Source organism: Theropithecus gelada, chromosome 5 (genome assembly GCF_003255815.1).
Source record: "Theropithecus gelada isolate Dixy chromosome 5, Tgel_1.0, whole genome shotgun sequence".
Taxonomy (NCBI): domain Eukaryota; kingdom Metazoa; phylum Chordata; class Mammalia; order Primates; family Cercopithecidae; genus Theropithecus; species Theropithecus gelada.
Genome location: NC_037672.1, coordinates 66,207,424 through 66,230,423, shown reverse-complemented (window position 1 = coordinate 66,230,423; position 23,000 = coordinate 66,207,424). Strand labels below are relative to the sequence as shown.

The window sequence follows — 23,000 nt, the reverse complement described above, 5'->3', positions numbered from 1 at the left end:
GGTTTCACCATGTTGGCCAGGCTGGTCTCAAACTCCTGACCTCAGGTGATCCACCCACCTGGCCTCCCAAAGTGCTTGGATTACAGGCGTGAGACACTGCACCCAGCCCTCAGCTTCAAATATTCTGTTTGTAGTTCTCTTTTATCGTGTAAAATCTGTGATTTATAATTACCCCTGAGAATGCTCTCAAATTAGAGTTTTAGCCTCCATTTGTTTTCTCAAATCTCCTCAATGATTCACACACTGTAGGGGCTCTGGAAAGAGGTGTGTACTTGTCCTTTTATTCATATCCTCTGCCCATTTTATATTAACGTACTTAACCCTTGTTTTTAATATGAGTTACAGATTTTTTTTTTTTTCCTGGTATGTCATTTGTCTTTTGACCTTGATGTTTTGTTTTGGATTTTTTTTTTTTTTTTCTCAGACTTATATTTTATGGCTTCTGCATTTTAAGTCATACTTAGAAAAGGCCTTTCCATGTTCAGATTTTAAGGAATTTACTAGGCCAGGCGTGGTACTAGTATTACACGTGTAATACTAGCACTTTGGAAGCTGAGGCGGGGGCATTGCCTGAGCTCTGGAGTTCAAGTCTGCAGTGAGCAATGATTGCTGCACTCCAGTCTGATAGACAGAGTGAGACTCGGTTCCCACTCCCCCGAGAAAAGACTTTAAGGAATTTATACTTCTCTTTTTATCTTATACTTTCTGGTTTCTTTTTCTGCATTTAATTCTTTGTTCTGTTTTTCTCAACAAACTTTATGAGATACAGATCCACTGATCTTTTTCTAAATAGCTATCTAGTTGTCCCAAAATCTTTTAAGTCTATTTGTAACTCACTGATGGTTATATGCTACTTTTTTCATATACTAAATTCTCATTTGTATATGGGCCCATTTTTCTGGATTTTTGTATTCTGTCTCTTGATTCCTGCTTGTTCATGATCCATTATTCTCTCTCTCTTTTTTTTTTTTTTTTACAGTGTCCCTAGTTAATCTCATTTTCTTCATATGATCTTCAGAATCATGCTGTTTTGTTCAAGAAGCAAAAAAAAACCTTTTTGTAATTTTTATTTGAGTCATATTAATTTTATTCATTTATTATTTTTAATTTAATTACTTATTTAATTAATTTTTTTTTGGAGTCTCACTCTGTTGCCCAGACTGGAGTGCAGTGTTGTGATCTCGGCTCACTGCAACCTCCACCTCCCAGGCTCAAGCGATTCTCCTGCCTCAGCCTCCCGAGTAGCTGGGACTACAGGCGCCTGCCACCTCTCCTGGCTAATTTTTGTATTTTTAGTAGAAACGGGGTTTCACCATGTTATTCAGGCTGGTCTCGAACTCCGGACCTCAGGTGATCCAACCCGCCTCAGCCTCCCAAACTGCTGGGATTACAGGCACATTAATTTTATAAATTAACTTAGAATTAATATCTTTGTGATGTTGAGTCTCCTATCTAAGAACATGGTGGCTTTCTATATTGGTTTATGTCCACTTTCGTGCTCTTTAGGAGTGTTTTTAAATTTTCCTTGTTTACATTTTATACCATTTTGATTAGGTTCCCTCCTGAGTACTTTATCTTTTTTTGTCTCTATAATAAATTGAATGTTTTATTCTGTCTTTTAACTGGTTATATTTGACTTTGCTCTTCTTATCCTTCAATTAGATCCCAAAAGCCATACTTTTAGAAGATTCTGATTTAAATCTTATTCTGTTTTTTTTAAATTACATCAGCCAGTGATTTGATAGTATGCTCTTGTATATACAATGTGGGTATATTTGGTACCTGCAAATGGTTATTCTAAGTAATAATGAACTTGTATATAACCAGGTAGATGAACAAAACATTTGCATTTATAACTCGAGTAGTTGCAAGTTTTCTGTGGCACATGGTCGGTTGAGAATGACTGTTTTTTAACTTCCCAATTTACATGGATGACTTGAAGTTATGTTGTGGGCATGGTAATGACATAGAGGCAAGGAAACAGTAAAAATAATACACCATGTAAAAACTAAATTTGTGTCAGTGCTTACATGGCAGATCATTTGAAGAGGTCCTGTTTGAACTTAATTCAATATTAAATATACCTAAAAATAGATTATAGAAGAGTCAAGATATTGGCATCAAGATTTGCGAAATTAGAATAGTCTAGGTGGTAGAAATTTTTCAGAACACAGTGATAGTTACTTTAAATTCATTCCTTGTCTAGATCTTTGAATTATATTTTGTACATTTTGAGACTTTCCCCAAAGTGATGTATTACTATTCTGATTTTCATTATTTTATTTCAAACAAGTTTTTTTTGAAGATACAGGTTATAGGAATATAAATATGGGCACTGTCAATATTATGAACTAAGATTATTCTACCTAGGAGATGTAAATGTGTTGTATTAAAATTTTGAAAACTAATTTTGCTGGATATGCTTGTTTTCAGTATTAACTGTACTTGGCAGTAGTTAATGGTTTGGGGCACTTGGCTAATTTAAATCTTCCTCTTATCTGGTGTGTGATCACTGAATTTGTAGTATGGTTTATTTATTGTTAGAGAATATATTCACTCATGGAATTTGACTAAATGATTCAGGGGATTATTTTTTGTATTTTTCTTGATTTTTTTTTTTTTTTTTTTAAAGAAGTAGAATTTTCCTTTTATCAGGCACTTGTTTTTAAACTTCTGACTGAACTATCATAAATTTGCTTGGCAAATTCATTGTAAAGTGTCTTGGGATTAATAGATATTTTAAAGCCTTCACACTATAATTTTTTTTCCGTAGCAGACAAGGTTTTTAAAGTAATGGTATTTTAAATAACCCAGTATATGCCTCTGAACATGGATCAATTCTAATTTCTGCACTCTGTTCATTTTAGGAAGTGCAGCCTGTGGTGCATACAAGAATTTATTCGCTTGTTTAGTTTTTTAAAACTGGATTTCTGGCTCATCTCTTATAAGATGTTAAAGTTCTTTTCATGCAAATGGAAGGGATCTTAGGGCAACTTTAAGTTTAAAAAATATAAAATGAATGGAAAGATTTCTACCAATTTATCTGTTGCAGGGAAGCAAAATACAAACAAGAGTTGGATTATTAATGTTGCTTTGTACCTGGCTAAGCAATTGTCCCATTGCAGTAACACATTTTCTTCACAATTCAGCCAATGTTCCATTTGTATCCTTTATGTTTTAGTAATGTACATGTAAGTATTTGTGTCTTTTTTAGTTTTTCTTCTCAATTAGAAGTAGCTCTATGCCCAAAATACTTGAATTCTCCACTATCATATCTGTGTTGCAGCTTTTTAAACTGTTAAGGTTGTAATGATGCTTAAGTTGTGTGTGTGTGGTTTGTTTTATGCTGGCTTGGAATATATATGGAATTTCTTTTTTTTTTCCGAGACAAAGTCTTGCTCTGTCGCCTAGGCTGGAGTGCAGTGGCTCTCTCAGCTCACTGCAACCTCCGCCTCCCAGGTTCAAACAATTCTTCTGCCTCACTCAGCCTCCTGAATTAGCTGGGATTACAGGTATGTGCAACCACACCCAGCTAATTTTTGTATTTTTAGTAGAGACAGGGTTTCACCATGTTGGCCAGGCTGGTCTCGAGCTCCTGACCTCAGGTGATCCACTCACCTTGGCCTCCCAAAGTGCTGGGATTACAGGCATGAGCCACCGTACCTAGCCTATATGTGGAATTTCTTATGGGAACTCTTATGTGAAGTATTAATGTATATCAAATTCAAATTGCAAAATATACTAGATATTATCAATCCTTAGCCTCCTTAACAAAGATTTCAGCTTACAGGACAAATTGCAGAAAATCTTGGAGAAGAAGAGCAGTTGGTCCAAGGCTTATGTGCCCTTTTGTTGGGCATTTCGATTTATTTCAATGATAACTCACTTGAGAGCTACAAGAAGTAAGTAAGGCCTTGGAAGATGACTCTCTTAATGGCATCAATAGATAATGATGCTTTTTTTTTTTTTTTTTTTGCCAAAGCATTATGTAGATCAAGTTTTATGTTTTGTTTTGATTTTATTTTTTAAAGCATCTCAATATGTTTATCTCTGTAGAGAGAAACTAAAACAACTAATAGAGAAGAGGATTGGCAAAGAGAATTTCATAGAGAAACTGGGATTTATTAGCAAACATGAGTTATATTCCAGAGCATCTCAGAAACCCCAGCCAAACTTTCCCAGTCCAGAATACATGATATTTGATCATGAGTTTACGAAGCTGGTAAAAGAACTTGAAGGTAAGACTGAAGATTTATATTGATATTTGATGGAAAGTAATTATGTTTATATTGTACATGTATATTCTGGATGCATGCAGGTTATATAATAACTCTAAAGGTATATTTTTTTCCTAGCTCTTGATCTGTAGCCCATTGAAGGACATTTGGCTTTCAGTAAGATTGAAAAGATTCTTACCTATCATGGAGTTAGGTTACATGTTTCTACTAAGTCTTAATAGTAAAATAGTATTTAAAACGTTTAAAACAAATTTTAAATAAGCTTTCTTTTATAGGTGTTATAACTAAGGCTATTTATAAGTCCAGTGAAGAAGATAAAAAAGAAGAAGAGGTGAAAAAAACATTAGAACAGCATGACAATATTGTGACTCACTACAAAAATATGATTCGAGAGCAAGTAAGTACTGATGAATTATATAGACCCTCTGATTACCATAGGCACTTTCTGCTTTCAGGAAGAATTTCTTTCTGGCATTTCAAATGAAAGAGGATATAGAAAGCAAAACTCATTATTTTTCAAAGCATCTGAGTATTCAACAGAGTGCTTAATATGTGCTAAGCACTATGCAGCTGATTTATTAGATAATGATGAGTGGATAAAGATGAAACTACATTTGCGGAATCATCAGTTGACATTTTCTTTCCAGGATACCAGTGAACTTTCATTACTTGCATTGTGTTGAGTACCCTAAACCTTTCATAACATTCCTTCAAAATGTTTTCTTGACTTTTACTCTCATTTAATTTCTTATGATATTTACCTTGATTGGAATTCTAGAAAGGTGCTGAAAAATGAGGTTATTAATGTTGTTAAAATTCCAGTGTCATAAAAAAATACAGTAGTGGCAGACCCTGTGGGACAGATTTATCCCCTTCCCTCTACTGCTGTCCACACCTGTCTACTAATTGTGCACAGTTTATGGCAGGTGTGGCAATAAAGGCATACATAGAACCCTTTAAATTGACAACTGTTTATATCTTATTTTCTTCCTCACAATCTACATTACTGAGATTAGTTTATTTTTTGTTTAGACAGAGTCTTGCTCTTGTCGCCCAGGCAGGAGTGCAGTGGTGCAATCTCAACTCACTGCAACCTCCGCCTCCCAGGTTCAAGCAGTTCTCTTGCCTCAGCCTCACAAGCAGCTGGGATTATAGGCGTGTGCCACCATGCCGCCTAATTTTATATTTTTAGTAGAGATGAGGTTTCACCGTGTTGGCTGGTGTTGATCTCCCAACCTCAGGAGATTGGCTCGCCTCAGCCTTCCAAAGTGCTGGGATTATAGGCATGAGCCACCATGCCCAGCCTACTGAGATTAAAAGTTTAGAAGGAATGAAAATGTTGTGGTATATTTAGCATTCATTCTAAGCTTTTCAGTTTAAAAGTAAATCAATAAATTGTAATCTTAGAATGGTAAAATTTGAATCATCAGACTACTCATGGTTATTAGGATTTTTCATCTATACCTGGGTACAAAGATGGAGTCATTTCCAGTTGGTAAAATGTAATAATATCTTTGGAATAGTGAAAAATGAATGCAACACAATGCAAGTAATGAAAAACAAATTGCTGGAATGTGATACAGAGTCTATACTTGGGGCTGCAAATACAGTTGATTTGGCAAAAGAAAAGAATGATTGACACAATTACTCTAATAACTCCTTTAGAAATGTTCTTTTTAAATATTCTTCCCATTTAAAATGCTGTTTGGTATTAGACCACAAGCATCTAGAACTATAAAATGTTTATATCCTTTGAATGACATTTGATAATTCATCCTGAGGAAATTCTCCAAAATTCAGGAAACAATTATATGGACTAAAATATTTATTGTAATGAAATTTGTCACTTTGAAAAATGGAAAGCAATGTTAAGTAGATGCAATACAATTTATATTTAGTGTTTTTGACGCTAAGGTTGCTTTCCATTTTTCTTTTTTTTTTTTTTTTTTTTTGAGACAGATTTTCATTCTTATTGCCCAGGCTGGAGTGCAGTGGCTAAGCACAGTGCCTCATGCTGGTAATCCCAGCAGTTTGGGAGGCTGAGGTGGGCGGATTACCTGAGGTCGAGAGTTCGAGACCAGTCTGACCAACAATGGAGAAACCCCGTCTTTACTAAAAATACAAAAAATTAGCTGGGCATGGTGACACATGCCTGTAATCCCAGCTACTTGGGAGGCTGAGGTAGGAGAATCGCTTGAACCTGGGAGGCAGAGGTTGCAGTGAGCTGAGATCACACCATTGCATTCCAGCCTGGGCAACAATAGCAACACTCTGTCTCCAAAAAAAAAAGAAAGAAAAGATAAATGGAATGCAACCTTAGCATCAAAAACATTGAATATAAATTGTATTGCATCTACTTAATTAGTGAGGATTAAACATTATGTTTTGAAGACTGTGTAGCAATATGGGGAAATTATGATAGAATGTTAAGTAAATTAAAGGCTACATAATTATATATTGACGGATTATGACAAATTTTAAACCATGGATTGGGGAAAAATTAGAAGAAAATAAAGAAATACATCAAATTTCGGCCGGGCACGGTGGCTCACGCCTGTAATCCCAGCACTTTGGGAGGCTGAGACTGGTGAATCACCTGAGGTCAGGAGTTTGAGACCAGCCTGGCCAACATGATGAAACCCCGTCTCGACTAAAAATACAAAAACATCAACTGGGCGTGGTGGCGGGTGCCTGTAATCCCAGCTACTCAGGAGGCTGAGGCAGGAGAATTGCTTGAACCCAAGAGGCGGAGGTTGCAGTGAGCTGGATCGTGCCACTGCACTCCAGTCTGGGCGATAAGAGCAAAACTCCGTCTCAAAAAAAAAAGAAAATAAAAGGACGTCAAATTCCAACTATAGTTTTATTATGATGGTAAAAGCTGGAAGCTCTTTTATCAATTTCCTGTATTTCTCATTGTCTTTTAATATTGAAAATAATATAGATGCATATGTATAGATACATATGCTAAATTTCTTAGTTTGATGTAAATTTTTAAATGGTTTTGTGACCAAAAATGGAGTTTTTTCATTGTATTTCCCACTATAATTGCAGGCTGTGCCATGGTGTTTATCAGTGGAGACTTCCTTGAAATCTTGTAGTTCTACTGCATGTTAATTGGCCTTGATGGATATATTAACACACCAAGTTGCTTAATTATTGAATCATTTTGGAAGTGTTGAGCACTTTAGCATACTCTCCCAAAATGTGACCTCTAATTTTTAAAAGTGTTCACTTTCTTAATGCTAACTAGTATGAATTTAAAACACATGAATTATGTTTTGTTCCACAGGATCTGCAACTTGAGGAATTAAAGCAGCAGGTTTCCACATTAAAATGTCAAAATGAACAGCTCCAGACGGCAGTCACACAGCAAGTATCTCAGATCCAGCAGCACAAAGACCAGTATAATCTTCTTAAAATACAGCTAGGTAAGTGTAGCTGAGCCATCACAGTGATAGCACCTAGGTCATTCTTTCCTCAAGAGCTAGACAAAGTAAAAGATTATTTTTGTGGACTAGTCTTCTTCTAACCTTAATCATGGTGACAAAAAATGTAAATTGGAGTTTAAAGCAAAATAGCATGATAGTTAAGAGCAGTTAAGACTGGACCTTTAGAGATTGAAGTCCAAGCTTCTTGCTACGTGTTTATCTGGCCGATTGATTCTCATCCATGGCTGTATATTAGAATCTCCTGAGATGCTTTTTTTTTTTTTTTTTTTAAATACCGATGCTGATACCACAATAGTGTTTCTGATTTAATTAATCTGGAGTTAGGTCCAGGGATCAGTAACTAGTACAAGCCCACCGGGTGATTCTAATGTATAGCTGATTAAGAATGACTGATGTAATCTTTCAGTTTCCTCTTCTGCAAAATGGAGATAGTAATAACGTTTGAGAACTAAATGAAATAATAAATGAAAAATTTAAGTTGTGCCTGGAAAATAGCAAGAGCTCCACTGCTTATAAATAGTATTATCCTACAGTGCTTGTGAAGATTTTTTAAAGGGATTTTATTTTCTCATATTCAGTTGACAGAAGTAGAATTAAAATTACTGTAATTCTTAATCATAGATCCCCAGGCCATGCAGGCCATACAAGGCTGTGCTGTTTTTTCTCCCAGAATCCAGAAAATATTATCAGTTCACTATTTTTATCAATATACCATTCTGCAAAGATGAAATGTGATTGCAAAAGTGCTGCCCAAGTAATTGAATTAAGAAAATTATATATTTGAATCTTCTAGTTCAAAAATGAAAAGCTTAAGTTTCCGATTGGCTTTTAAAATGTTATGTCTGTCTAACAGGAAAAGACAATCAGCATCAAGGTTCTTACAGTGAGGGGGCTCAGATGAATGGCGTTCAACCAGAAGAAATTGGTAGATTGCGAGAAGAGATAGAAGAATTAAAAAATAATCAGGAACTTTTACAGAGCAAGCTAACTGAAAAGGACTCTGTGATTGAAAATTTGGTAAGTAAATGTTTAAAAATTTAAAATAAGAGTTCAAGAGTGGTTCTCATTATACTGCCTTTTTTTTTCTTTCTTTCTTTTTTTTCCTTGGATCTCTTAAGCCAGAATATCATATGTTAAGATTTTACAGGATGGGCTGGGCACAGTGCCTCACGCCTGTAATCCCAGCACTTTGGGAGGCCGAGGCGGGTGGATCACCTGAGGTCAGGAGTTCGAGACTAGCCTGGCCAATATGGCGAAACCCTGTCTCTACTAAAAATACAAAAATTAGCCAGGCATGCTGGCAGGCACCTGTAGTCCCAGCTACTCGGGAGGCTGAGGCAGGAGAATCGTGTGAACCCGGGAGGTAGAGGTTGCAGTGAGCTGAGATCACCCCACTGCACCCCAGCCTGGGCAACAAGAGGGAGATTTTCCGTCTCAAAAAAAAAAAAAAAAGATTTTACAGGATGAGCTTTGAAGTCAAACTGTTTAAGCTTCCATGCTTCCATTGAATTTAAGCAATTTAGTTAACCTCTTTAAACTTGTTTCCTGATCTATAAAATGGTAGTGGTAATGTCTAGTTCATTGTTGTGAGATTTAAGTGAAATACTTTCTAATACATAGAAATTATTTAATAAATGTCTGCTTTTATGCTATTTCTCCATATGAACACAGGTAAATGCTTAGATTTAATAAATTACAAATTTTTTTTTGTTTTTTTTTCTTTAGAGACAGAGTCTCACTCTGTTGCCCAGGCTGGAGCACAGTGGCACAATCTCTGCTCACTGCAACCTCCACCTCCCGGGTTCTAGCAGTTCTCCTGCCTCAGCCTCCCGAGTAGCTGGGATTATAGGCGCACGCCACCACACCCGGATAATTTTTTGTATTTTAGTAGAGACAGGGTTTCACTGTGTTGCCCAGGCTGGTCTTGAACTCCTGACCTCACGTGATCCGCCCGCCTCGGCCTTCCAAAATGCTGGGATTACAGGCGTGAGCCACCGCACCTGGCCTACAAATGGATTTTTAGCCATTAAAAAGTTGTAGACAATATGTGCTGTGTTGAATTTGTATCTTGGGCATAAAAATTAAAATGTTGATGTGAATTTTTTTTGGTAAGCACACGTATGATATAGTTTATATGTGTACAGTTCTGTTTTTTTTCTCATCTCTTTATACCGCGTATATTTTATAGTTTATTTTTGTGCTATTTGTAGAAATCGTCCCAAACATCTGGCACAAATGAACAGTCTTCAGCAATAGTTCCAGCTAGAGATTCTGAACAAGTTGCAGAATTAAAACAGGTAATTTTCCACTTTGATCCAATTCTACTTTGTCATTTTAATTATAATAGAATAACAGCCCTGTAGTTTCACAAATCTAGAACTGTATTAGCAGATGTAAGTAAAATTTAATTTAAGACAACCATTTGAAAATCCAGAAGCTATTTCTATTTATATGATAATGGTACTTTGCTTTTTTTGTGTTTTTTTCAGAGATATTCTTTTTAAAAAATCTCCGCATCTCACCCGTGTTATTTATAGATTATCAGTGAACTAACAACGAAAAATTTAAATTTATGACTTGCAAATATGAAAATGTAAAATCTTATGCCTAATTTTCATATACTATGATAATTGCTTGACTAAATGTATGGGGTTTTTTAACTGTTTTGTCTAAAAAATACTGAATTTTAGAATTGAAAACGAGAAAAACAAAAGGTAAACTTACGTATATCTCAATTAAATAACTCCAGCTAAAAAGTAAAATAAACTTTTTCTGTGGTAATTTATAACATCTAGAAAAGCAAATTAAACTGTTTTCTACTTGCTTATAGTATTTATAAATTCCTGTTAAACTAGATCATACAGATTTACCTTTATCCAATGAAAAAATGTAAACGTATTGGTCAAGAAAAGAATCAAAAAAGACAAATGAACTGTGTACACTTACAATTAAATAATGTAGCAATTAGAAGAAAACTCTAGAGTATATTATCCCCAAACAGGTTCTGGGTTTTTTTTTTCTTTCCTCCTCTTTTCTTCTCTCTCTTTTCTTCTTTCTCTCCTTTCTTTCTTATTATAAAAGAAATGCATGCTTCTTTTTTTTTTTTTGAGATGGTGTTTTGCTCTTGTTGCCCAGGCTGGAGTGCAGTGGCACCATCTCGACTCACTATAACCTCCGCCTCTCAGGTTCAAGTGATTCTCCTGTCTCAGCCTCCTAAGTAGCTGGGATTACGGGTGCCTGCCACTGCATCCGGCTAATTTTTTGTATTTTTAGTAGAGACAGGATTTCATCATGTTGGCCAGGCTGGTCTCGAACTCCAGACCTCAGGCAGTCCATCCTCCTTGGCCTCCCAAAGTGCTGGGATTACAAGCGTGAGCCACTGCGCCTGGCCAAGAAATGCATACCTTTTTTTTTTTTTTTTAATCCAAGCAATACTAAAAAAGTGACCATCCTTACTTACCTAGGACTGACTGACTTCCTTCTCCCTCCACTAATCAACTGGCCCTAGTCCACTGACATCATGACTGCTTTGAAAGAGAAATGACTGAACATAGAGAAATTTTGTCTTATTTTGATAATGACCATGTACCTCAGAGTAGATTCTAAATATCTGACCTTTGTTTAAAAAAAGAATCACTTATCATTGAGGATTTTCAGGTCTCCAATATTTGTTCACAATGTTTTATTTGTGTGGGAAGGTTAATATGCTCTTTTGGTTTTATTAAGTCTACCTATACTAGAACTGTATTAAAATTAAAGGGAATTAAGTTACTAATACATAGCCTTAGTTTGTAAATCCTAAGTAAAAATAAGCTATTTAATTATGTTTCCCAGTGAAACTTTAATATTTTTATAAAAAGCAAATTGCCTTTTATTTTACTTTCTCCAGTTTACTTACTTTTATAAACTTTAGATTGTTAAAAAAAAGTATGTATTTTTTAAGGGACAGTTGTGTTTTTTATAATATATAGTAAAATACTGTATACAGAAAACTATAACTCATTTTAATAACTAAACAAAATAATTAAATTAGAAAAGCCATAAAGGTACATGATAGAAATTTTAAAGAGAACCAAAAGAAAAGAGCCTTTAACTTGCCATTGTCCCACCACTTACTCAGTGTCTCCAGACATTACCAGATGTCCTCGGAGATTGGGGGATATGGGGAGAAATCACTCCTGCTGAGAGCCATTTTTATAATTGCCTTTCTTTTCCTATACTTTTTTGGAGGGAGGAGAGGGTGAGAAGTTTGGAAATTCAACATTAATAAAAACTTTCAATTAATACCCTGGTTTTCATTATAGTACTACTGCTTTCATCTATGTTTGGTGGTCCCTAAAGATGTCCTGTTTTGTCCAGCCACATAATAAACCTCAAGTCTTCATCCAGGAAAGGAGGAACGGTTGCCTGATACCTAAGATTGAGACAGGGATCTGATGATCTATTTCTTAAATAGTCTTTTAACCAGCCGTGCAGTTTTTAACCTCATTTTTATCTGTACTTCCAGAGGTATCTAATGATACCAGTTCCCAACCTTTCTGGTAGTTAATGCATTCATTGTAAGTCAGGTACTATCTTAACTTTCTCAGTGGTCATCCTAGCTTTCAGCTTTCTCAGGTGTGCTGAGTTAGTTACCACTGTTACTGGCTTTCTCAAATTCCCCAATTGTATTGCTCTCTTATAGAAGAGAGCAATATATGTTTTCGTTTGTGTAGGTGTCTTCCTCTCTCCCTCCCATCCTTCCTTTCTTTCTTTATTCCTTCTCCCCTCCCTTCCTCTCTTTATGATTTTTTTTTTTTTTTTTTTTGTGGCATGGGGGTTCAGGAGGGAGCAGAGGTAAATGAGTGTGTTGAATTTTCCATCTTGAACCCAAAGTTCAAGAATAGTTTTTTAGAGTTAGATTTTAAAACTAGGAAGTTGTAAATCATTTTTTAAATGTCTCTGTAAATATTTCCTTGATGAAATTAATACCATTTAATGTTATGACTCAACTATTTTTGTCTCTTAGGAACTGGCAACTTTAAAGTCTCAGTTAAACTCACAATCTGTGGAGATCACCAAACTACAGACAGAAAAGCAGGAACTGTTACAGAAAACAGAAGTGTTTGTAAGTATTTTCTGGTTTTCCTCTGGAAGGTAATAAAAACAAGGTTGATGTATTATTTCTTAGCCACAATGAAAAAGAAGCAAGCTCATCAGATAGCATCTTCTCTTTAGATTACTTACTAGCCGGTGTTTAGTAACATAGGCTTTATATTCATGGTGGCAATCCTTTTATAGTCAGTCACCAGATTATTTTATTCAAGTACTTAGTAGTTTATTTTGCTGGTATCACATTCTATTTCTGTCCCTTCAGTCCAAGCTGGCAGTTTTTCTGCTGTCATAAAATATTCAAAAACCCTTATTGTTTTCTCCAGAACATGCTTTCTCATACTTTTGCAATACAGGTAAACTGACAATTTTTCAAATCTTCTAATTCTGATTCTTTTTTGCTTAGCAATTCCTTCTTCAATTTCTCTCTCTTCTCTCACATTTTACTTTAAGCAACAAGGAGAAACCAGGCTGCACTCCAACACTTTGCTTGGAAACCTCAGCAAAATACCCAAATTCATTATTTACAAAGTTCTGCTTTCCACAAAACACTGCAACGCTATTTGGCTAAGTTATTTGCCACTTTATAACAAGGATTGCCTTTCCTCTAATTCCCAGTAACGTGTTCCTAGTTTTCATCTGAGACCTCACCAAAAGCACCTTTAACATTCATATTTCTGCCAGCATTCTTCTTCTCACTATGACCATGAAGCTTCTCTCCAACTCCGCTCTTTTCTTTCTGAGCTCTCACCAGAATCACTTAATCCATATCTCTACCAACAGTCTCATCAAGGTGATATAGGCTTTGTCTAGCATGCACCTCAAAAATTCTTAAAGCCTCTACTCATTACACAGTTCCAAAGCTATTTCCACATTTTTAGATATTTGTTGTGTCAACACCCCACTTCCTAGTATTTTAGAAAAAAAGACAAGGAAAGACTGAAGAACTGTTATTCAGGAGTGCCTTCTCTAGCACTTGAGAAAAGATTTGCTTTTCACTAATAATGATATTTGGCTCCATTTATCTACCTATCTAGGATGATAGTATGGACTTATAGGAAATTTATGAAGGAAAGGCTTTGAAAAATAATCTGTTTATTAAATGCTGGGTTACAGTTACATTAGAGCTGCCTTGCTGATTACTTTTCTGGGCTTAATTACCTTGAGGCACCTTAGCCCAGCCTTCCTCGTACTCTTACGAGATTTGATGCTCTTCCATGTGGGAACAGCTCATCTGACAGTGGAGAGCACTTTGTTGCACATAAATACATGAGGAATTATATTTTCTGTTATTGAAAGTAAAATATCAAAAGGCAAAAAAATTAAATAACCACTTTGGGAGTTCATGTTGATTGTAATGTTTAAGAGACATCTTTTTTTCCATTTCTAATTTCAGGCAAAATCAGTTGAGGTGCAAGGAGAGACCGAGACTGTAATAGCCACCAAAACTACTGATGTAGAAGGAAGACTGTCAGCATTATTACAAGAGACTAAAGAGTTAAAGGTTTGTTTCTGGTGCAACTTTTATTTACCGTGTATAATATGAAATGAACTCTAGGAAATGTTATATATCTTTCAAATTCTTAGATTTATGAAGAAAGCTAATGATGTGCAATTTTATCTCACAACATTTTCACTCCTATATCGATGATTTAAGATGACACAAATGAAGATTTTTTTGTTTCAGGTGGTTTTTTTTGTTGTTGTTGTTTTTTGTTTGTTTGTTTGTTTTTTTGAGATGGAGTCTCGCTCTGTCACCAGACTGGAGTGCAGTGGCACGATCTTGGCTCACCACAACCTCTGCCTTCCAGGTTCAAGCGATTCTCCTGCCTCAGTCTCCTCAGTAGCTGGGATTTCAGGCACCGGCCACCACGCCCAGCTAATTTTTGTATTTTCAGTAGAGACGAGGATTCGCCATGTTGGCCAAGCTGGTCGCAAACTCTTGACCTCAGGTGATCCACCCACCTCAGCCTCCCAAAGTGCTGGGATTACAGGCATGAGCCACCACGCCCAGCCTGTGTTTTCTTTTTAAGATCAATATCTATTCACAATAACAAAACAAGGGGCACAAATGTAGCTAATACACAAGCCACATGTAGATTTTCCATAAGCTGTGGAACACAGGAACATTAAGTCCTGTCAGCATATTATTGTGTGAGAGAGACATCAGAATAAGTAACATGAAGAAAGGAATGAGGTCACATTAAGGAAAATAATGTATAATTGTGCTTTTTGGATTGTGGCCAAATTATTTTATTTTTAAACCATAGATTTTTATTTGAAGCTATTTTCTTTTCATTTAATTGTATGCTTGAAATTGGGATAAAAAAAATTTTTTTAACTTGAGCTTCGAGTTCTAAAATTCTGGTGCTAATCAGACTTGTGCTGTAAAATGCTTTGTATTTCTGTTTACTCCTCTGATTATCTGAAATGGTAATACTTTTTTTTAAGTCTCTTAAAGGTTTTTTGAGGAATAGCTAACTAAAACTATTTTTTGGATGTTCAACTGTTTTTTGGCAATAACCATTTTTGATGAACAGTCTAACAAATTCATGTTACTGTGTGCGTTAAACCTCCTATACCCTTAACTTCCATCCCTAAATTCCTTAGGTTGAACAAGTACGGTGATTTGTCATAGAAAGAAACTATTTGTTAAAAACTCTAAGAAAGTGAGTGCTAATTTTAGATTCCTGCCTTTCACCTTTCTTTTCCTAGAATGAAATTAAAGCTCTGTCTGAGGAAAGAACTGCCATTAAAGAGCAGCTGGATTCATCTAATAGTACCATTGCCATTTTACAAACTGAGAAAGACAAACTAGAGTTGGAAATTACAGATTCTAAAAAAGAACAGGATGATCTCTTGGTGCTCTTGGCTGATCAAGATCAGAAAATACTGTCATTGAAGAATAAACTCAAGGATCTTGGTCATCCAGTAAGATTAAAATGTCTCCAAAAATGATTTGTATTATGTTTTAGTGTAATGCATTTAAAAGATTTTTAATGTAGCATGGAAAAGTTGTGCCTATATTATAGGAATGGATATGTAGGTTCATGAATATGGTACCATCTGTACTGTTTTCACTATTTTCATTGAATTTACTTAATACACAGATTAGGTTCAGTTTTCAGTACTTACACACTATTTTCTTTTGGACCTTAAGCCTAGAAAGTGAATTCATTTGATTGGTAACAAGACTGTTGTCACCCACGTGTGTCATTATCTTTTGCCATGTTTGGTTCAGATATGTGTGTAAAGAGGTGTAGCCATTTATCAGCAAAGTTAACTGATATGTCTCATTCATATTAGAAATGACAGCCTTTGGCATCAAATCAAAGAAATCAGATGGCTTATATTCTAATGTAGTTACTAGAATACAAAATTTGTCCGAGCGTGGTGCTCACACCTGTAATCCCAGCACTTTGGGAGGCTGAGACAGGAGAATCACTTGAACCCGGCAGGCAGACATTGCAGTGAGCCGAGGTCGCACCATTGCACTCCAGCCTGGGTGACAAGAGCAAAACTCCGTCTCAAAAAAAAAAAAAATTATCAATAATATATATTGTTAAATGTTGAATGTGACATAAACAGATTTTCACAATATTAAATACATCTTTTTCCTCTAGGTTGAAGAAGAGGATGAACTTGAATCTGGAGACCAAGAAGATGAGGATGATGAAAGTGAAGATCCTGGCAAGGACCTAGATCATATCTAGCTTTAAAATCTCTAGGAACGATAGAGATTATATCATAACTCCGAAGATGGAATCTAAACTTTGGTTTACCTCCACGGAAAATAAAGATTTAGAAACCAGGTGGAAAACATTCACTATTAAAACTATTGATATATTTTTGTAATGTTGCCACCCATGTTGAAAACCTTAAAACTAAATTTATGTAGAACATACATCTTTTATTTAAATCCATCTGAACTGTCCCAAAATATAATTTGCAAAGAGCTTCAGACACCAAAAATACACCATTTTAAGGCATGTGGTGGCAATGCTATTTGCCTTAGTTCATTGGTTGTTTACTTTGCAAAATTTGTGACTTAAGTACTAACACATTTGACTGAATGTGTATTGAATTGGAATTATTATTTCTGAATTCAGTGTTTGAGTCCTTAGTTGATGATTTTCTTTTAAATAAATTAGTTTATTTAAAAGCAAGATAGCCTGGGCTGGGAGTTAGTGTATATCATCAGCCCTCCATCTAATGTGATTGCTAAGATGTGCAGGATAGGACAGCTTAGAATGAGTGCCTTGACACCTACATATGGCTGCATTCCGTACCTCAGTGAAGAAGCCGAAGGATGCTGACACACAGTGATGTGGAGGGCGTTCCGGAGAAACTTTTGCAACAGTGTATTTAATGTGATTGGTTTTCTTTTTGTTTTAAGCTAAACATCTAAAACAAATTTCAAGTTAACAGTTCATACAACTCAGATTTAGTATTATTGTTTATCATAAAACATATTATGTTCCTAGTTTTAAAAAGACCCAAACTATGATTTATATAATTTATTGGCATTTTTGCTGAATAGGTGTAAGTCAGATAATAGATTTTAAAAAAGTAAATGAGGCAATGTGTCAAAATTTAATGTTTCATAATAAAAATAGATACGTTCACTTAATCCTTGGTCATGGTTCCCTTTTTTTTTACATCTTTTTTTTTTTTTTTTTTTTTGAGACGGAGTCTCGCTCTGTGGCCCAGGCTGGAGTGCAGTGGCTGGATCTCAGCTCACTGCAAGCTCCGCCTCCCGGGTTTACACCATTCTCCTGCCTCAGCCTCCCAAGTAGCTGGGACTACAGGCGCCCGCCATCTCACCCGGCTAGTTTTTTTTGTATTTTTTAGTAGAGATGGGGTTTCACCGTGTTAGCCAAGATGGTCTCAATCTCCTGACCTCGTGATCCGCCCGTCTCAGCCTCCCAAAGTGCTGGGATTACAGGCTTGAGCCACCGCGCCCGGCTTTTTTTACATCTTAAAAGTATTTTATTCATAATAAAAGGCCAGTGAAAATGATGAGGCAACTCCTCTTATTAGGGGTACACAAGTATAACTGAATGTTAAAAACAATCTTCTTTAAAACCAATGATTATGATTCCCTAAGATTGGAGGGGGTTAGTTTGAAGTACAGAAGTAGAAGAGGTTGGAAAAGGGTTTGGATGTTTTTAAATTCAGCACTGGAGTTCTTGGCAATGAGTTCCTGTTAAAGAAGTGAGTTTACTTAAAGATAAGATAACCTGGGCTAGAAAATAACATATTTATCTGCCTTTGGGATATCTCCCAAAGTGCTGGGATTATAGGACACAAACTTTTGAAAGAGAAGGAATATCACTGTCTTGATGAAGGAGACAGCTGTATGTTACAGAGCACACGTGAATGCTGCACTGTGCCCACGTTCCACCACTATTGCCATCAGAAAAAGAACTACATTACTATCACCAGACCAGCTCAGATAGGGGAGGTCTTCCTAAAGTTGACACCACATAATGAACCATGAGTTAATGACTACCTTTCAAGCTAATGTACGGTTAAAGAAAAATGGATCAGGAGTGAGAATTTGTAAATACAAAGTACCAAAGATCTTCATTAAGAAACATCAGCAGAATCAGTGCTGCTGTGCCGAACCCAGTCACTCAGGATGGCTTGGAGTAGGGAAGACAGGAGGCCTCATAGCTGCACAGTTCAGCCCAGAGCCAAAAGGGACATCTTCCTAACTCCAGCTGTAATTTTTTGCCTGGATTGCTTCTAGAGCCTCCTAAACTGGTCCCTCACACCCCATGCTCCCACCATTCTCCATCTTCACCACAGTGAGCTATGGCAGGTGCCAACTGTTTGGAGTCCTTAGTATAGTAGATAAGATTCTTACCCCTAGGGTGTTGGTATTGGGAAATGGAGCCCTTGGAAGATGATAGGGTCTTGGGGACAGAGGTCTCAATAATGGGATTAGTGCCCTTATGAAAGAGGCCCTGAAGAGGCACCTTGCACTTCCACCATGTGAAAGTAGAGTGAGAAGATGGCCGTCTATGAGGAAGTGGGCCTTCACCAGACAGCAAATCTGCCAATGCCTTGATCTTGGACTTCCCAACCTCCAGAATGGGATACGTAAATTTCTCTTGTTTTTAAGCCACCTGATGTATGGTATTTTGTTACAGCATTCCAAACAGACATGACAGATAACATAAATTCTGCTTTCTCCTTTCTCACTTTGCTTTTGCACATATCTTTCCTCTGGGTCAGCCCTCTCATTAAAGGCAGCGTCCGTGTAGCAAGGGCTACAGTAGTGGAGCAATAATCATAAAGCATGAAACCACGTTTGTCCTTATGATTTGAAACTTATTCAAGTGTAGTTTATACCTCTAGCACCCCCAAAAGAAAAGACTAATTACCCAAAGTTACTAAAAGAGGTAAAGCGACAGCCCACATTTTTATGGGTTGAGTTACTGGTCCAAAATTATGCTAACAGAAAAAGCAAACCCCTTATGTTTCATAGTTTCCTTACAACCAGTTAAGGGTGTCGTGATGCTCATCAGAACTAGTGATATTCACTGGTACAGCAAAATGTATTAAATCATTTAGCTATAGGCATTGGGAATATAACGGTGAAAAAGACAAAGTCCCTTTCCTCATATAACTTACATTCTGAGTGTAAACACACAAGAATAAATCTAATAAAAATTCTACACCTTTACTTTGTTTCCCCCAACTTTTTATTTTATTTTATTTTGAGACAGAGTCTTGCTCTGTTGCCCAGGCTGGAGTGCAGTGAGGCATTCTCAGCTCACTGCAACCTCCGCCTCCTGGGTTCAAGTGATTTTCCTACCTCAGCCTCCCCGAGTAGCTGGGACTATGGGTGCCCGCCACCCTGTCCGGCTAATTTTTGTATTTTTAGTAGAGACAGGGTTTCTCCATGTTGGCCAGTCTGGTGTCAAACTCCTGACCTCAGGTGATCCACCCGCCTCGGCCTCCCAAAGTGCTGGGATTACAGGCGTGAGCCACCACACCCAGCCCTCCCCCCACTTTTTAACTTACTGTTTATATCTTACTGTACTGTCTATGTCTTGGAAAGTTGTAGTTATTATTTTTGATGGGTTCATCATTTAGTCTTCCTACTTAGAATAAGAGTGGTTTATACACCACAATTACAGTGTTATAATATTCTATGTTTTTCTGTTAACCTTCAGGTGGTTACTTACTGCTCATGAACATCCTTTTCTTTCTGACTGAAGTACTCCTTTTAGCATTACTTGTAGGACAGGTCTGGTGTTGATTAAATCCCTCAGCTTTTGTTTGTCTTGGAAAGTATTTTCCCTTCATGTCTGAGGGATATTTTCACTGGATTTACTATTCTATAGCAAAAGTTTTTTTTTTTCCTTCAGCACTTCAGAAGGTGGTATGTCATGTCACTCTTGGTCACAGGCCACAATCAAGGTATCAGCCAGGTTGTGTACTCATCTGTAGATCCAACTGGGAGAGAATCTGCTCCACAAACTCACTGAGGTTGTTAGCAAAATTCATTTTCTTATAGCTGTACAACTGAGGGCTTCAGTTTTTTGCTGGCTGTTGACTGAAGTGGGCCTTCAGCTACTAATGGCCCTAGAACCCCTAGTTCTTTGCCTAATGGGCTTCCTCAACATGCTCACTTGCTTCATGAAACTAGCAAGACTGAGTCTCATACAATGTAATGTGATCACAGGGTGACATCCATCACCCTGCCATGTGATGTAACACAATCACGGGAGAGATTGCCTATCACTTTTGCCATATTCTATTGGTTAGAAGCCAGTCAGGTCCTACCCACAGTCAGGATAGGGCATCACACAAAGGCATGAATACCAGAAGAAAGAGATCATAAGTTGCCACATACTTTTATTTTCTTGAACCCTAATTATTAGTCTCAAGATGTTTTCAAAATAACGTAGGGGTAGGGGGAACTGGGGAGGTACAGTTGATATGTTTAACACAAATGTTTGTGTGAAACCCCGCCCACCTTATTTGGTTTCAGACTGAGATCCTTGCAAATGGACAAGTAAATAGGTCAAAGTACCTATCATTTAGTCAATAAGAAATATAACAGTGGCCAGGCGTGGTGGCTCAGACCTGTAATCCCAGCACTTTGAGAGACCAACGGGCGGATGACTTGAGGCCAGCCTGGCCAACATGGTGAAACCTCATCTCTACTAAAAATACAAAAATTAGCCAGGTGTGGTGGCGTGCACCTGTAGTCCCAGCCACTGGGGAGGCTGAGGCACAAGAATTGCTTGAACCCGAGAGGTGGAGGTTGCAGTGAGCCAAGATCACACCACTGCATCCAGCCTCAGCAACAGAGCAAGACTGTCTTAAAAAAAAAAAAAAAAAGAAAGAAATGTAACAGTATAGAGAGATGTAATAGTGTAAAGCTGTCAACCACAATTTAGATATTAGTCTCATAGAAATTTGTATGTTCAGGTCAGTTCTCTGACCTTCATTTCCACTTTGTTGTCTCTAGTATCTCAAAGACATCTTACGTATGACATCTGGTCCTCTCTTATGCTTATGTCAGTAATTTGGCACCATCTTTTATCCAATTGCACAAACAAGACAGCTCAGACTCATCTTTAATAACTACCTCAGTTTTGGTCTGAATGCCTAAAAAGTTCTCGTATTTGTCCATCTTCTTCGTCCTCCTGGTATTCTCTCCTGGCTCTTAAGCACTTGCTCTAACTGAAAGGGCCGCTTGGCAAGAAACCAGGGCAGCCTCCCACCAACAGTCAGCAAGGAACTGAAGCCCTCAGTCCAGCCACTCAGAAAGAGCTTCAACCTGCCCAACAGCCACTAACTGAGCTTGGAAGCGGTTCCTGCCCCAGCTGAGCATGAGCTGACTGGAGCCCTGGCTGACACCTCGATTATAGCTTTATGAGAGACCCTGAAGCAGAGGTCCCAGCAAAGCCATGCCAGATCTCTGACCCACAGACACTGGGAGATGGTGTGTGTTGTTTTAAGCCACTTAGTTTGGGGATAATTTATTTTGCATTAATGAATAACAAATACATATGAGGTAGTAGTACATAGTACCTAGTTATCTTTTTTTTTTTTTTTTTTTTCCAGAGACAGCCTATGTTGCCCAGGCTGGTCTCAAACTCCTGGGCTCAAGCAATTCACCCACCTCAGCCTCCCAAAGTGTTGGAAGGCTGTGAGCCACTGCACCCTGCCCCCTTTCTTTTTAATGTCTTTCACAGTTTTGGTAGTTTTTACCACTACAAATTTCTACCTTATGTGTTGGGATGAAATCTGCTTTCCGGTGGCTCTATTTGTTGATTGTAGTTTGCTTTGTTATGATCCTGCAGTCTTAAACAGCAAGCAGGTACCCTCTGTGCCTGCCCCCAGGCAATCTTCCCTGCTTTTTCAAGTGTTGCTTGGTGGTTCCTTGAATAAACTCTGTCTGTGTATATTGTACCCAGATTGAGCAGAAAAGACAATCACCTCCACGTTCTGAATATTTTCCTTGTCTGAAAGCCACTTACTCCATGTGAAGCAAGGCTGGTAAGGTGCTCAGTAAATGTTAGCTATTAAAATCATGTTTTCCCGCCGGGCGCGGTGGCTCATGCCTGTAATCCCAGCATTTTGGGAGGCCAAGGCAGGTGGATCACCTGAGGTCAGGAGTTTGAGACCAGCCTGGCCAACATGGAAACCCCGTCTCTACTAAAAATATAAAAATTAGCCAGGTGTGGTGGCGTGCACCTGTAATCCCAGCTACTCAGGAGGCTGAGGCAGGAGAATCACTTGAACCCAGGAGGTGGAGGTTGCAGTGAGCCGCAATGGTGCCATTGCACTCCAGCCTGGCCGACAAGAGCAAAACTCCATCTCAAAAAAAAAAAAAAAAAAAAAGTCATGTTTTCAACGTAGTCCAAGATTTTAGTAGCTTTTTAGGAGACACTGTAGCATTGCAGACTTGTTGCCTGCTTATTTTCCACAGGTGCTGTTGTTAAGCAGTTTTGTATTTGAGCAGCTTTTCTTTTTGACTCCCAAGGACGCTCCGGTTTAAATTTCAACTTATAAAGTTCCCTACATTGCTGCAGCCTTTCAGGTTCTTTTTTATATTCTGACTTTTATCATAAACACTTCATATTCTCCATCTCTAAAGAAAAAAACTGGTGGAGTAATTGTTTTACCCTGTGGACCGCACCATGTTATTGCCACAATTCAATATGCTCATGCAGTGGAAAACTCATAAAATTTCAGG

General features: G+C 37.3%; 1 protein-coding gene across 2 annotated transcripts in view; it reads left to right on the top strand.

Moving 5' to 3' along the window:
* USO1 (USO1 vesicle transport factor) overlaps nucleotides 1-17,408 on the top strand; it is a 90,767-nt gene extending 73,359 nt beyond the window's left edge. For both annotated transcript variants that reach the window (XM_025386216.1, XM_025386215.1), the window contains 11 exons: nucleotides 3,053-3,163; nucleotides 3,784-3,902; nucleotides 4,057-4,238; nucleotides 4,514-4,635; nucleotides 7,528-7,666; nucleotides 8,541-8,704; nucleotides 9,898-9,984; nucleotides 12,696-12,794; nucleotides 14,175-14,282; nucleotides 15,494-15,709; nucleotides 16,402-17,408. In XM_025386216.1, the coding sequence (XP_025242001.1) occupies nucleotides 3,053-3,163; nucleotides 3,784-3,902; nucleotides 4,057-4,238; nucleotides 4,514-4,635; nucleotides 7,528-7,666; nucleotides 8,541-8,704; nucleotides 9,898-9,984; nucleotides 12,696-12,794; nucleotides 14,175-14,282; nucleotides 15,494-15,709; nucleotides 16,402-16,491 (1,437 nt within the window). In that variant the 3' untranslated portion in view covers nucleotides 16,492-17,408. The remainder of the gene's footprint in view (nucleotides 1-3,052; nucleotides 3,164-3,783; nucleotides 3,903-4,056; nucleotides 4,239-4,513; nucleotides 4,636-7,527; nucleotides 7,667-8,540; nucleotides 8,705-9,897; nucleotides 9,985-12,695; nucleotides 12,795-14,174; nucleotides 14,283-15,493; nucleotides 15,710-16,401) is intronic.
* The last annotated feature ends 5,592 nt before the right edge of the window (nucleotides 17,409-23,000 follow it).